The sequence below is a fragment of the Rhinoderma darwinii genome, chromosome 5 (assembly GCF_050947455.1).
Source record: "Rhinoderma darwinii isolate aRhiDar2 chromosome 5, aRhiDar2.hap1, whole genome shotgun sequence".
Taxonomy (NCBI): Eukaryota; Metazoa; Chordata; class Amphibia; order Anura; family Rhinodermatidae; genus Rhinoderma; species Rhinoderma darwinii.
In genome coordinates, this window is record NC_134691.1 from 253,750,353 (window position 1) to 253,766,838 (window position 16,486).

General features: G+C 44.7%; 1 protein-coding gene across 3 annotated transcripts; it reads right to left on the reverse strand.

The window, feature by feature from the left end:
- Positions 1–457: 457 nt before the first annotated feature.
- On the reverse strand, positions 458–16,035 carry C5H7orf25 (chromosome 5 C7orf25 homolog). Of its 3 annotated transcripts, none has more exons than XM_075828579.1 (3): positions 15,948–16,035; positions 8,947–9,030; positions 458–1,909 (listed from the first exon to the last, which is right to left on the reverse strand). In XM_075828579.1, the coding sequence occupies exon 3, from the start codon at positions 1,891–1,893 to the stop codon at positions 616–618; it is 1,278 nt and encodes a 425-aa protein (XP_075684694.1). In that variant the 5' UTR covers positions 1,894–1,909; positions 8,947–9,030; positions 15,948–16,035; the 3' UTR covers positions 458–615. The 3 variants fall into 3 exon arrangements, with proteins under 3 accessions (XP_075684694.1, XP_075684695.1, XP_075684696.1); XM_075828580.1 differs by lacking the exon at positions 15,948–16,035 and adding an exon at positions 15,757–15,911; XM_075828581.1 differs by lacking the exon at positions 8,947–9,030 and having other exon boundaries at positions 15,948–16,010.
- Positions 16,036–16,486: the final 451 nt, after the last annotated feature.

Sequence of the window (16,486 nt, forward strand, 5' to 3'; positions counted from 1 at the left end):
TGTTATTTACGTCGCACAGTGAACTGCGTCAATTTAAAAACGCATAGAACAATGGTGGAATTTCAAGTTTTTTTTATAATCCCCCCAAAAAAAGTTAATAAAAAAATGATATGTACCCTAAAATGTTGCTATTAAAAAGTACAACTAATCGCGCAAAAAACAAGTCCTCATACAGCTATGTAGACGAAAAAATAAAAAAAAGTTATAGCTCTTTGAACGCGACTATAGAAAAACAAATAAAATAGCTTGGTCATTAGGGCCTAAAATGGGCTGGTCACTAAGGGGTTAAATGGGGATGAAATGCAATACCAAACGTAGCCCATGGATAAGTGTGATGCTGCTCTTGTCCAAAACCAAGAATAACTTCTCTTCATATAAGGAATAAGCTTCATCGACAAAAACGAGTACCACAGAATTCTCCTATAAGAAATGTAAAACACTACAAAACCAAGTGTGATTAAGTGCATAGCTTCAGCTTATTTATTGAACATGTTTCTGCACACGATACGTTTCTGAAGCCACATTGTGGGATCCGTTAACAGAACTTTAGGAATTTCCTCTTATGAATAAGACAAACCGGCTAATGAGATCCTGACATAGAAACAATGCCTGAGGTCAGAGCAGGACAGAAGCCATGTTATTCTTTGGTATAGGAGTGGCAGAAGACTCTTTGCTCTCGGTAAGCGCTCGAGGTTGGTGAATAAACACACTGAATTTAACTCCCTGGTTATTGGCTGCTCTTACAAAGCCACTATTAGCAGTCATTGTGATTGCCCTTAACGCATCCCCAGTCCCAAATATGGAGATCGAACGGCTGTTAATTTTGGAGCTGGCAGCAAGTTTTAAGGCACGCTCACAAGGTTGATCAGGCACTACATTAATTCTCTGTATAAGCAAAACCGCTCTTTCCTTCTCATGTGGTCCTCCTAAAGTCTCCAATATGGACTGGAAGTCCCTCACAGCACATTCACAGGCAAAGAGCTCCTTGCCCTCCATAAAGGAGTCCAGCAGAGGTAATACTTTCTCTTGCCTTTCTTGTGTTGCCTGCTCTGTCAAAACTTTCTCTTTAAAAATAAAATGGCAGCCCCCATGACTAAGAGCAGATACGTAAGTAATTAATGTTGTGATGTCCAAGTTCACCCGGTTGCAGACTTCAACCTTTATCTCTCTAGGAAAAGCCACACTGGCCACTATATTTTCCCTATCTACTTTGCCAATATGAAGAAGCTCTGAGCCATCATCACTCTCATCATCTGATCCACTACCGCTTGAATCATTTTCTTCTTGAACAATCTCCACAGACGAGTGAACAGCAACAATATCTCCCCGCACAGATATCCCCATCTGTTTTAGCTTCTCAGCCATAGGATTAGAGACACTGTTGTAGAAAGCAAATATAATATGTGGACTGCTATACTGCACAGGCTGCTGGCGGCTTGCTTGCAGGTAATCCTCTGCTTGTTCAATGATGCTTTTGTCACCGTATTGGCCACGACCAATCCATATATTATGAAGAGCCTCTGCCTTTCTTCCTATGGCTTTTACCCACGTGTGGCCGCCATTGGCAACCACATCAACCACTAGTGTTTGCTTCTCACCAATATGGTCACTGTAGCTGAAGACATGGAGTACACTGACCACATCTTCTAGACTCTCGGCGGACTCGATAATGGCTTGTAGGTGAGTGAGATTAGTGCTTTTTAAGTGAGACTCCTTAATTGCTACTTTACCAGCCTCCACTTTTTGTAAGAATTTTAGTTCTGCCCTCAGTTTGCTGCATAGTTTTGCTCCACCTTCAACTCCTCCAGCTCGAGACTTCAAGAGAACTTCTGCTCTCTTTATTAGTTCTTTGGCAATTGCTACACGATCACAAAGCATAGATTCCACAGACATGTCGGCAGCATAATTCCTAAAAAGAAGATAAAAGGATTAACATTTTTATGACCGTGGGTGTTTTAAAGAGGCTCTGTCACCAGATTATAAGTGTCCTATCTCCTACATAATCTGATCTGCGCTGTAATGTAGATAACAGCAGTGGTTTTTATTTTGAAAAACGATCATTTTTGAGGAAGTTATGAGCAATTTTAGATTTATGCTAATTAGTTTCTTAATGCCCAACTGGGCGTGTTTATACTTTTGACCAAGTGGGTGTTGTAAAGAAGTGTGTGAGGCTGACCAATCACTTTAAGAAACTAAATCTAAAATTGCTCATAACTTGCTAAAAAATGATCGTTTTTCAAAATAAAAACCACTGTTATATACATTCCAGCGCCGATCAGATTATGTAGGAGATGGGGCATTTATAATCGGGTGACAGAGCCTCTTTAAGGTCTTGATGTCTTAAATTTCACTATTTTTTTTGAAGGCCACAGGGTATGTTCAAACCACAGTTACAACTGTTCACTCTGGGGATGATTTTTAACCGATTTCAATAAAATTTTATCAAGAGCTGTTTTAGAGGCTATAGTTTTCTTTACTTTCATTCAATTTTTAGTATTGGTCATTCTATTATATTCATTTTGATAGATATATATATATATATATATCTATATATCTATCTAACGTTTGCAGGGTTTCTGGTTGAGGTAAGGCTTAGTTCACATCTGCGTTTCGGTCCCGTAGTCGACTACGCTATTGCTTCCGGCAAAACGACGGGTCCGGTGCACAACAGACAAAAACTGAAACCATGGGCAGCGGATCCGTCACTATTGAAATCAATGGTAATGGAAACGGTCCCGTTCTGACGGAAACCTCAGACGGAACGTCAGAACGGGACCCATTTCATTTGAGATTTTTTTACTCAACATCTCCCCCAAAAGATCCTAAAGACCTTCTTTCGGATACATTATAAACTTTATACGTTGAACTGCAGAAGCCATAGCATCCCCAGTAAGGCCCTTTTTACAGTGCATTCGCAATGTCTGTCAGAGCTAAACTTTAGGAGATAGGCTTCCGATGTTAAAAAAAACAAAAAGCAATGTGCGGTATTACATCTTTTTACTGAAATTCTAATTCACACCCAGACAGGATTACTGCCAGACCTGTTGAATCTAATAAATCAATTCAAAAAGGACCTGTCTGGCAATGTGAGGCAGGCTAGGTCTCAAAAAGCAGCACATGATGCGACCTTCTAAAGAAATTCAGATACAGATGCAAAACAAAGTCATTAAAATCTACCAGTCTGGAAAGAGTTACAAAGCCATGGCTAAGGCTCTGGAACTCCAGTGGCCGTAAAAATACGCTGCGGAAAACCTTACAATGTAAACCAATGGAAAAAATATTCTACAACGCAAGACATGGAGAGATCTGTTTGATTTGCGGAATATTTTTCCTACTGCACACTGTACAGTTTACAATGCAAACACGCCACGTGTAATTGCACCCTAAGGGGCCGTTCACATGTCTGTTTCTTCTGTCAGTTTTCCTGCGGCGTGTTGCAGAACAGCTAGACGCTAGAACGGATCCTATAGCTTTCTATGGGATCTGTCCTGGCACAGGAGACGACAGTTGTGGCTCCTTACGGCGCTAGACCTGAGCAGGAGCCGGATCCCAAAAAGTTACCTGCAGATTTTTTGGGTCCGGCGCCGTATCCTATCTATTTTAACTGTGGCCGGATGAAAGCCGGGTGCTGCCGCATCCACCTTCCAGCAGCACCCAGCGGGAAGGCGGCCGGGGGTATGTCCCGCTGTCAACTGTATGTGTGTCCTCAGGACGCACATACAGTTGAACCCAATTCTGAAGCAGGGAACCATCAGTTCCCTGCTCTAGAATTAGTTCAGACCAGAGGAGCAGAGGGAGCTGGCGTGGCGTTATCTGCAGGGGGCGGCGTGGCGCTATCTGCAGGGGGCATGGCACTGCAGCATTATCTATAGAATGGTGTGTGGCACTATATACAGAGGGTACCGTTTCTTTGTCTACAGGTGGTGTGTGGCACTATCTAAAGAGGGAACTGTGGCATTATCTACAGGGGGTGTGTGGAACTACATACAGAGTGCACTGCAGCATTCTCTACAGAGGGCACGTTTTCATTATGTACACATGAAATTCATCTGCTTTTAGAAATTTTTCAATAACGGAAAACACGAAAAGAATACAAAACTGATGCAACTTAAGGTAGCTAGCTTTTGGCGCCTTCACAGCTACCCAATAACACCCCGCATCTCCTACCCACCCCACACAGGGATTGCGGTTTCTATTCACACAACTGGGTTCAGGTAGCGGCCGTTGAAAACGACCGTCTAGGACCGTTTTTGACGGCCATTTCGCATCTGTTTTGTATCCGTTCTGTGTCTTCCGTTTTTGACACATTTTAAAAAAATATATGAATTTCATGTGTAGATAATGAACGTGCCCCCTGTAGATAATGCCGCAGTGCCCTCTAGATATCACACGGCGCCCCCTGTAGGTGGAGTCACACGGCGCCCCCTGTAGGTGGAGTCACACGGCGCCCCCTGTAGGTGGAGTCACACGGCGCCCCCTGTAGGTGGAGTCACACGGCGCCCCCTGCAGGTGGCGTCACACGGCGCCCCCTGCAGGTGGCGTCACACGGCGCCCCCTGTAGGTGGCGTCACACGGCGCCCCCTGTAGATAATGCCGCAGTGCCATCTGTAGATTTGTCACACAGCCAACCTGTAGATGGCGCCACACAACACCCACATGGTGCCACACAACGCCCACTGTAGGTGGCGCCACACAACGCCCACTGTAGGTGGCGCCACACAACGCCCACTGTAGGTGGCGCCACACAACGCCCACTGTAGGTGGCGCCACACAACGCCCACTGTAGGTGGCGCCACAACGCCCACTGTAGGTGGCGCCACACAACGCCCCCCTGTAGAAAGCGCCACCCCCACTGATTATAGCCTTGCCCTGTAGATAGTGCCACTGAAGCTCCCTCTAGCAGACGAATACCCGGCCACAGCATTGCCGACGCTGTGGACGGGGATTCCCTCCAGGAGGAGCCCTTGAGGACTGTCAATATTTATTTATTAATGATATAGAAGATGGGATTAATAGCACTATTTCTATTTTTGCAGATGACACCAAGCTATGTAATATAGTTCAGTCTATGGAAGATGTTCATGAATTGCAGGCAGATTTAAACAAACTAAGTGTTTGGGCGTCCACTTGGCAGATGAAGTTTAATGTAGATAAATGTAAAGTTATGCATCTGGGTACCAACAACCTGCATGCATCATATGTCCTAGGGGGCGCTACACTGGGGGATTCACTTGTTGAGAAGGATCTGGGTGTTCTTGTAAATCATAAACTCAATAACAGCATGCAGTGTCAATCAGCTGCTTCAAAGGCCAGCAGGATATTGTAGTGTATTAAAAAAGAGGCATGGACTCACGGGACAGGGATGTAATATTGCCACTTTACAAAGCATTAGTGAGGCCTCATCTAGAATATGCAGTTCAGTTCTGGGCTCCAGTTCATAGAAAGGATGCCCTGGAGTTGGAAAAAATACAAAGAAGAGCAACGAAACTAATTAGGGGCCTGGAGAATTTAAATTATGAGGAAAGATTGAAAGAATTAAACCTATTTAGCCTTGAAAAAAGACGACTAAGGGGGGACATGATTAACTTATATAAATATATTAATGGCACATACAAAAAATATGGTGAAATCCTGTTCCTTGTAAAACCCCCTCAAAAAACAAGGGGGCACTCCCTCCGTCTGGAGAAAAAAAGGTTTAAGCTGCAGAGGCGACAAGGCTTCTTTACCGTGAGAACTGTGAATCTATGGAATAGCCTACCGCAGGAGCTGGTCACAGCAGGGACAGTAGATGGCTTTAAAAAAGGGTTAGATAATTTCCTAGAACGAAAAAAATATTAGCTCCTATGTGTAGAAATCTTTCCTTCCCTTTTCCCGTCCCTTGGTTGAACTTGATGGACATGTGTCTTTTTTCAGCCGTACTAACTATGTAACTATGTAATATATGGACAGTGACATCAGGGGTTACTCCCTGAACGGAATTCCTGGACACAGCATTGCCGATGCTGTGGCCGGGTTTTCCCTCCTGGTGGAGCCCCTGAAGCCGATGTCCATACATGGACAGCGACCTCTGTGGCTACTCCTTGAGCGAAATCCCAGTTGCCGACTCTGGCCGGGGATTCCGCTCCAGGAGGAGTCCCTGACGTCAATGTCCATATATGGACAGTAGCCTCAGGGGTTTCCTCTAGGAGCAGAATCCCCGGCCAGATCGGCAATAAGGATTCCGATCAATCAGTAGCTACTGACGTCACCGTCCATATATGGACAGAGACGTCAAGGGCTTCTCCGAGCACAGCGCTTAAAGTAGCACTGTGCCCAGGGAGTCCTCGGCGAGCTGAAGAGCTCCCTCTGCTCTGAACTAATTCTGAGGCAGGGAGTGGATGGTTCCCTGTTTCAGAATTGGTTCAACTCAGTGGGACATGCCCCCGGCCAACTTCCCGCCAGGTGCTACCGAAGGTGGATGTGGCAGCACCCAGCCACAGTTAAAATAGATAGGATACAGCGCCGGACCTCCCTGGTTGCCAGAGCCAAAACCACTGCAGGTAACATATTTGGATCCGGCTCCTGCACAGGTCCATCGCCGTACGGAGCTACGACGGATACTATAGAAAGTTATGGGATCCGTTCTTGCATCAGTTACCCTCCGGCTGTTCTGCAACACACCGGAGGGAAACTGACAGGGGCAACCCATATATGTGAACGGCCCCTTATTAGTTTAGTTAGATTGCGCTTGTCTATAATGGTAACGAAAGGGTCTTTTTACACCGGCCAACATATGTCCTAGGGGGAGCTACACTGGGGGAGTCACTTGTTGAGAAGGATCTGGGTGTACTTGTAAATCATAAACGAAATAACAGCATGCAATGTCAATCAGCTGCTTCAAAGGCCAGCAAGATATTGTCGTGTATTAAAAGAGGCATGGACTCGCGGGACAGGGATGTAATATTACCACTTTACAAAGCATGAGTGAGGCCTCATCTAGAATATGCAGTTCAGTTCTGGGCTCCAGTTCATAGAAAGGATGCCCTGGAGTTGGAAAAAATACAAAGAAGAGCAACAAAGCTAGTTTGCTCCTTTCACAAGGAGCTATGATCAGTGATGCAAGAGAACGAGCGATCGTTCCTGCGATCGCTCGTCCCCATGCATTTCCATCACTTCGAAAGCACATCTCCCTTTACACAGGGAGATGTCCTGCTGACAACGATAATATTGTGTGCTGCATAAACTAAACAATCAGCCGATGAACAAACGTTTATTCTTTCATCGGCTGATCGTTGCCCAGTTTACACAGGGCAATGATTGGGAATGAGCGTTCAGGGCCGGCCTTAGGGGCATGCGACTTGTGCGAGTGCACAGCGCGCTGCACTCTCCCAGCATGTAGGGGGCGCCACTGGGCTCTGCTCTATCTAAGAGTAGAGGACATACACAGGAAGTAAAGAGAAGCAAGAGCAGAGGATGAAGCTCCGCCCACAGCCCGTCCTGAAAGAAGTCTGTGAGCCTGTGGAGCAGGGAGGGATGGTAAGTGTCTGTGTATATAAGTCTCTGTGTTTGTATGTGTATATATGTTCCAGTTAGGGTTGTCACGATACCAGAATTTGAACTTCGATACCGATACTTCATGTAGTATTGCGATTCCTGATACCAAAACGATACTTTGCCAACAATAATAAATAAAGCACAAACATTTTTGAACAAAAAATTTTCATTCGATTGAATCGGATAGGGGATGTGTGTGATTGCTGGATGTCGGCCACTTGGACCCCCAGCGATGAGGAGAATGGAGACAGAAAGTCTCCCGAAGTGCTCCATGAGACTGGAGTGTTTGTGAGCATGCTTGGCCAGCACTCCATTAATTCCTATGGGTCTTCCGGGACCCTCGTCTCAGTCAATGGAGCTCTGGCTGAACATGCTCGCCAACGCTCCATTCTCATGGAGCACTTCGGGGGACTTTCGATCCCCGTTCACCTCATCGCTGGGGGTCCCAGAGGCCGACACCCAGCAATCACACGTATCCCCTATTATGTGGATAAGGGATTCATGTGATTTGTGGTAAAACCCATTAAACAGTAAAGGCAACATTAGGGTTAATGTGGGTCACATTAACCCCAATGTTCCTCAATGCTGGCTGAAACAAATACTAGCGCCTTTAGTTTATGCTTTTGTTCTGCTCTAATACCTGCTTGGGGCTTTCCGGTCAGTGAATACACTGCAACGCGGTCCTAATTCCAAATTTGGGGTACGAGTGACACAGGCACGTCAACAAACCCACTGCCTGTGCCACTTGCGCCATTCTCCTCCCTTCCTACCCCTACACACAGAAGCAGATCATCATCATTGGTGGCAGCGGAAACAGCAGGGAAGACTCCGTTCATCATTGGTGTCAGTGGGAAAGGAGGGAGGAGCGTTCCTCCCTCCTACTGTGACGCGCCCAGGTCGAATGACGAGCAGGGCGGCCACTGACGGAAGAGAACATTGCAGGTGCTGTACGGTGCGCGCATCATGCCCTTTTCATGTGTTTCAATAGTAAGCCGTGCTGACGCACAGCTTAGTATCGAAATACGTAAATTGATGGTATCGAACAGTTTCCCAGCAAACAGCATCGAAATGGTATTGAAATTTCGATCCATCGCACATTCCTAGTTACAATGTGTGTGTCTATATATGTGTCTGCACGTGTTTATGTCTCTTTGTGTGTGTTCAATATTAAAGTGGAACAGATGAAATGAAGATATCTGTGCCGTCCCCCTTATATACCATGTCATCCTATATACAAGCTATGAGAAGCACAACAAACAAAAGCCTGAAACCTCATGCACACAAGCTGTATATTGTAAGCCAAGCACAGGATCAGATCCCCCACAGTACTCGATTCTAAATATACAACTCCTGCATAGAGCCGAAACACGCTTGTGTGCAAGTAGATCAGATCTCTCCTGGCTAGCCACGCACCTGTTAGTTGGACACGATCAGGATGGGTTTTCAGCCTCTGGATGTAAGCAACAAAGTTCCTATTCAATGACTGCAAGCAGAAACCTAAAAAATATTGTGTAATTGAATCACAAAAGCATATTAAAAGTTGCCAAACTTTTAATTATACAATGATTAAGCTAGATATACAAAATTAAACTTTAACGACGGTCTATTTTGGACCAACGGATGCAGTGATTTTCTTCATCTCAGTGTAAAAAGCTATAACTGTTTTATTTTTCCGTCATAGTAGCTTATAAGGCCTTATTTATTTATTTTTTTAAATGGCACCATTAATAAAATAAATAATATAACTTATCAATTTTAGGGGGCGTTTGGCAGAAATGCTGCTTTTTTTTCCCTTTGATTTCCGGGTGTTCTTTTTTACAGACTCACCGTGCGCTATAGTTAACATGTTATTCTGCGAGTCGCTACAATTACAGCGATAAAAAATTTATACAGTTTATATTTTTCTACTTTTGCCCAATAAAAACAATTTTTTTTTCAAAATATTTTTTGTGCTGCTGTATTCAAATATTCTGATTCATCAAAAGAATTCTACAATCGCTTTTTTTGCGTAACATTCGTACCATTTTTTGAGAGTCGCACTTATCAAAGACCAGCATTGTTTTTAGTATTCTTTTACGGCGTTCATCATTTGGGATAAATATTAGCTTCATTTTATAGTGCAGGTCATTACGAATGTGGCGATGCAAAATATGTATCTTTTTTTATTTTTACACTTTTTTCCAAAATAAAAAGTGCTTTGTACAGGGGGAAAAGAAAAAAAAAAAAAAGAGGACTTTCAGGTTATTTTACTTATATATTCTTGTATATGTTTACTAAACTTTAACACTTATTTTTAGTCCCACTATGGGACTTGAACCTCTTACTTTCTGTTTGCTCATGTAACTTTTCTATTGCAATGAAATGCATTATGTGTGTCAGTGTAAAATTAACAAGCTATTAGGCTACAACTCTATGACCCTAAACGCCTTGCATGTATGGCAGACCTGGGGGCTATTGTTAGGATTCTGGCTACCATAGCAACCCATCAGCGCCCTGCGAACATGTGCCGATGGGGTGACAAAGGGAGAACACTTCCTCTGTCTAACCACTTCAATATCATGGTCAATGCTGAGAGTTCTCTCTGATCCCGGCTGTTACAGCGAGTTGTCAGCTGTGTATTACAGCCGCCACCCGCAAGTGATGGCGCTGGTTAAGCTATTGAACCCTTGCCATCCCAGCGTCTGCTCTTGAGTAATGGCTGGATATTAGTCATATGACCCAGGGGACCACTACAGCGTCATTTAAGAGCAAAGGATAGGGCTTTCGGAGGATAGCTCAGGCCACTTCATTGGCTAAGGACCGCCCAGCAAACACTTGGTATCACGTCGCGTGATGTATTAAAATACATTTTCTCCGTTATGCTACGACTATGAAAATCAACATAGGTATGTTTAACCCCTTAATGACCAGCCTATTTTGGACCTTAATGACCAAGCTATTTTTTAAGTTTTTCCATCGTCGCATTCCAAGAGCTATAACTTTTTTATTTTTGCATCGACATAGCTGTGTAAGGTCTTGTTTTTTTGCGGGACAAGTTGTATTTTTTAATAGCACCATTTTGAGGTACATATTATTTATTGATTAACTTTTATTAACTTTTTTGGGGGGGGGGGAATAGAAAAAAAATCTGAAATTTCGCCACTCTTTTTTGCGTCCTAAATCTATGCCGTTTACCGTGTGGTATAAATAACACAATAACTTTATTCAGCGGGTTGTTACGATTGCAACGATACCAAATTTGTATAGTTTTTGTATGTTTTACTACTTTTACACAGTAAAAACGCTTTTTTTACAAAATTATTTGTTTTTGTATCTCCATATTTGAAGAGCCGTAACGTTTTTATTGTTCCGCCGATGCGGTTGTATGAGGGCTTTTTTTTTGCGGGACGACTTGTAGTTTTTATTGGTACCATTTTGGAGTAGATGCGACTTTTTGATCACTTTTTAATCACATTTTTTTAAAGTCAGGATTCACAGAAAACAGCAATTTTTCCATCTTTTTTTATTTCATTTTTTACGGCGTTCACCGTGCGGGTTAAGTAATGTAATAGATTTATAGTCGGGGTCTTTACGGATGCGGCGATACCAAATATGTGTAACTTTTTTACTTTATTTTGGTTTTTTAATACTAAAGCAGTTTGTAAGGGGAAAAAGTGGGTATTTCATTTTTTTTTCATTAACTTTATTAAACTATTTTTTTACTTTTTTACTAGTCCCACTAGGGGACTTTAATATGCGATTGCCATTATAATACACTGCAATACTTCTGTATTGCAGTGTATTATGCCTGTCCGTTTAAAACGGACAGGCATCTGCTAGGTCATGCCTGCGGCATGATCTAGCAGGCATTCACTACAGGCAGACCTGGGGGCCTTTATTAGGCCCCCGGCTGCCATGGGAGACACAGACACTCGGCGATCTTATCGCCGGGTGTCAGTGGGATGAGAGGGAGCTCCCTCCCTCTCTCCAAAACCACTCAGATGCGGCGCTCGCTATTGAGCACCGCATCTGAGGGGTTAAACGGGTGAGATCGATACTAATATCAATCTCACCCGGCAGAGCAGGGACGCTCCCAGCCCTCAGCTGCCTCTGGCAGCTGAGAGCAGGGAGATTTGACAGCTCCCTGCTCAGTTTACTTATTCCGATGCCGCAACGTAAAAAGTCTATGGCATCGGAATAAGGCCCGTTAGTGACCGACGTAAAAAGACTATGGGCCGGTCACTAACGGGTTAAACTGCTTTGCATGTCACCTACCTAGCGCTGTCAGCAGTTGGGGGTGGTGCAAAGCTGCTTACAGACTCTTAACCCCTACGCGCACCACTACGTAATAGCACATTGTGGTGCGGGGGGGGGGGTGATGTTTGAAGCGAGCTCACCCGCTGGGCCCTCTCCATACGCAGCGGGTGTCAGCTGTGTATTACAGCTTACACCCCGGAATAACGGAATCACTGTTTTTTTTCCTACTCCACCCCACAAAGAATTTCTTTCTAGTTTCCCAGTACATTATATGGTGCAATAAACGGTGCCGTGAAAAACTACAACTCGTCCCACAAAAAGCAAGCCCTCACTGCAGTAATGACTGAAAAATAAAAAAGTTATGACTTTTGGACGGTGGGGAGAAATAGTGAAAACGAAAATCCAAAAAAACAGCGGCCACTAATGGGTTTATTGTGATGCATACGCCTTGTCACCGCGCTGCATTGGAATAAATGAACAGAGCAGGGAGAGGTTAAACCCTGCTCAAATGGCGAGATCGATATTAGTATCCATCTTGCCAGTTTAACCGCTCAGATGCGGCGCTCAATAGCGAACACCGCATCTGAGTGGTTTTGGCGAGAGGGAGGGAGCTCCCTCTCTCACCCCACCGGCACCCGGCGATAAGTTCGCAGGGTGTCGGTGGTTTCTATGGCAGTCGGGGGGGCTAATAAAGGCCAGAGGCAAGGCCTAGAAGATGCCTGTCCGTTTTACAAGGACAGGCATGAATACACTGAAATACAAAAGTAAAGCGTATTATAAAAGGATCGCATAGTGAAGTCCCCTAGTGGGACTAGTAAAAAAAAAATAAAATGTAATAACGTTAATGAAAAAAAATAAGTGAAAAAAAATAAATTAAAAACCCACTTTTTCCCCTTACAAAATGCTTTTGTTATTAACAAAAACAAACAGAAAAGTAAAAAAGAGTTAGGCCTCATTCACACGGCAGGGTTTCCCGTCCGGGTGCCGGCCGTTCATAAATCGGCCGGCACCCGGCTGCATTAGGAATGATAGACCCCTAATGGGGCTATTCACACGACCGATTTTTTGACGGCCGGAAAATCCGGCCGTCAAAAAATAGGACGTGCTCTATCTTTGCCCGGACACCCGGCTCCCATAGAAGTCTATGGGGCCGGGTATTACACGGCCATCACCGGAATGTGTTCCGAGTGATGGCCGGGTTTCCCGGCGCTTGCGCTCTATCTCCTCCTCCTCACAGCGCAGAGTGCATGTGAGGAGGAGGAGTTGATGCCATTCTGACGAATGGCATCGCTGCACACTGTGTTGCAGGGCCGGGGTGTACAGCAGGTGGAGGGAGCGCTGCGCTGGCTCCCTTCCCCTGCTTGTTAAAAGCACCCTGGCTCGGCGACACCTTAGATGGCGCCGCTAGTAGCAGCAGCTGCTGCGGCTGCTACTACTGCAGCGACGCCACTATAGCAGAGCGGGGAGGTATCTCCCCGCTCTGCTATGTGCTAGCCGCACTTTAGCTCCTTGAAGGAGCGGAATCCCCGTGTGTTCGGGGATTCCGCTCCTGGACAGAGCGCTTGATGTCTCTGTCCATATCTGGGCAGTGACATCAGGGGAAACTCCTGAAGCGGAATCCCCGAACACATGGGGATTCCCCTTCAGGAGCTGCCGCTGATGTCACTGTCCGGATCTGCCCGGCCCGGCACGGATGCATAACTTTATGCAAACCGGCCGGGCAGAATGGCCGATTTTACCGGCCGGCACTCGGGCTCGGACCCGACCCGGTCGTGTGAATCCCGCCTTACACATATTTGGTATCGCCGCGTCTGTAACAACCTCAACTATAAAGCTATTACATTTAACCCACACGGTGAACTCCGTAAAAAAAAAGTGTGATAAAAACGGATCAAAAAGTCACATCTACTCCAAAACGGTACCAATAAAAACTACAAGTCGTCCACTACATAAAAAAGCCCTCAAAAAACTGCATCGGCAGAACAATAAAAAAAAGTTATGGCTCTTGACACATGGAGAGACAAAAACAAATAATTAAAAAAAAACAAAAACAAAGTTTTAAGGCCTTATTCACACGAACGCGTTATACGTTCGGTGCTACACATGTGATTTACACGCGCGTCGCACGAACCTATGTTAATGAATGGGGCCGTTCAGACTGTCAGTGAATTTCACGCAGCATATGTGCGCTGCGTAAAATTCACGACATGTCCTATATTTGGCGGTGTTTCGAGCAGAACGCACCCATTGAAGTCAATGGGTGCGTGCAAATCGCGCACGACACACGGACGCACTTCCGGGTGCCGCGCGCTACAGTAGTAAAATAAATGAATGAAAACAGAAAAGCACCACGTGCTTTTCTGTTTGTAAACATAAAAACCAGAGTGTCATAATGATGCCGGCTGAGCGAAAATCACACATAATATGCTGATGCCACACGGACATTTTGCACGCGCAAAACGCAGCGTTTTTTGCGCGCGCAATACGGACATGCCCGTGTGAATAAGGCCTTACTGTGTAAAAGTAGTAAAACATACAAAATCTACATGAATTTGGTATCGTTGCAATCGTAACAACCCGCTGAACAACGTTAGTGTTATTTATACCGCACGGTAAACGGCGTAAATTTAGGATGCAAAAGTGTGCCGAAATTGCTAGTTTTCTTCTAACCCCCCCCCAAAAAATGTTAATCAATAAATTCTATGTACCCCAAAATGGTTAGATTAAAAAATACAAACTTGTCACACAAAAAACAAGTCCTTGAAAAATAGCTTGGTCATTAAAGGGGTTGTCCGAGATTTAATGACTTTGTGTTAATGCTTGTAATTTAGAAATGTAAATACATTTGTAATATACTTATTCCAAAGTGGCCCCGTTTCCAGATCTTGCCGTGGGGTACATGTCGGGTGACGTCACTCTCTGCATTGGCTCTGGCCGCTGTGTTGATCTTCAATCCTTTGCCGGGTACACGACACGTCACTTGTGACGTGGTGTATATCGGCTTGTTCTGTTGTAACGCGCATGCGCGGCCACTGCTGTTCTCGTGGTCCCTGCTGTTCTCGAGATAACAGCAGGGGCCACACATGGGAGTTACAACAGAACAGCCCATACACCGCACGTCACAAGTGATGTGTAGTATACCCAGAAAATAATTCAAGATCAACAAAGCGGCCAGAGCCAGTGCAGAGAGTGACGTCATCCGTCAAGTAGCCCACGGCAGGATCTGGAAACAAAAATGTAAGTATATTACAAATGTATTTACATTTATAAATTATAAGCATCAACACAGTCATTAAATGTCGAACAACCCCTTTAAGGCCTAAAATAGGCTTGTCACTAAGGGGTTAAAGGTAGACTTAACGGCAGAAAGTATTCAGTGGTGACCAAGTCAAAGTATGTCGCTCGGATGTCACCAATAATTTATCTATAGTGGATCATCTCCAAATCCAGATTTTGTTTGGAAACTGAATATGGTACAAGATCCACTCCTGTTACTGCAAGAAGAATACAGAAAATATGGCAGTGTGAATATATCTACAGGGTCTTGTAAAGGACTAGAAATCCATGAGATAAAACATCAGCTCTGCTTGTGCGGTGCCATCTACCTGTGCAGGTTACAGCTGGGTATACATGCCATGCCATTATGCCCACTGTTTTAGGATTCTGCCATTGTAGTAAGAGCAGTCATTATGGTACACGGCTGGAATGACATGACAGATGTAGTAGAGCTGAGCTTGTAATTGAACATTTTTTGGTGCTATTACACCAGAATAGTGCTGTACTTGTATTGATTCATGGAACCTCAAGTGAATACAGGGCAGTAATGGGGGGGGGAAACACAATCACAACGGGCTGCGCTACGTCTATATATTACTCAATATGTATAGCCTGAACCTGACAGCACCTATATATTATTAGTGACCTTTAACCCCGTCATCATGACGTACTAATATATATATATATATATATATATATATATATACATACACACACACACTTCTCTGGTGAACGTGCCACAGCGCAACCATTATATACTGTCCATAAAGCAGGAGGCTGAGCAGTCGGGCCCGGGGTTAGCCCATACTGTGTGACGGAAGAAGATAAACTACTATTCCAGGGACCACCGTGATGCCATCTCTGTCTGTATAATCACCAGCCCCCTGGACTGGCCTCCTCACCTTTGCTGCAACCACACATAGACCTCAGCACAGGAATTACCGGGTCTATACAGCTGGCGTTTGGAAACCTGACGCGCGTGCGCCGCCACCGCTTTGCCTGTCGGGAGCGGCATTACCTGGGCGGAGTTCATTCCCTAATAGCGCGTATTGAGATTCTGTGCTCGGTTTGAAAAACGCGCCCCCTGCCTGCGTGATATGGTAACTAGGAACGAGCAAACTTTATAGAGATCGGGAACTTGTGTCAGTCTTGTGCGAGTTTGATTGTTGTGCCCTGTCACAGAAGTGTGGACTTCAGTGCAGCATCTGCGCTCCAGTACAGTAGTGTGTGTTGCAACAACATAATAATGTCATGGGGCGCTATACCAATGTGAAATGCTGGAAACAGGACAAACCCTACTACTTTTAAAGCCTCGTGCACACGGTCATATTAGATACATCATATGGGGCTTATAGACTACCTCCGATTTTATAGTCACGTGTAGGCTTATATTTCATATGACTCTGGGGGTTGGGGGCAGGACATGCTGTGCAGCATTCGC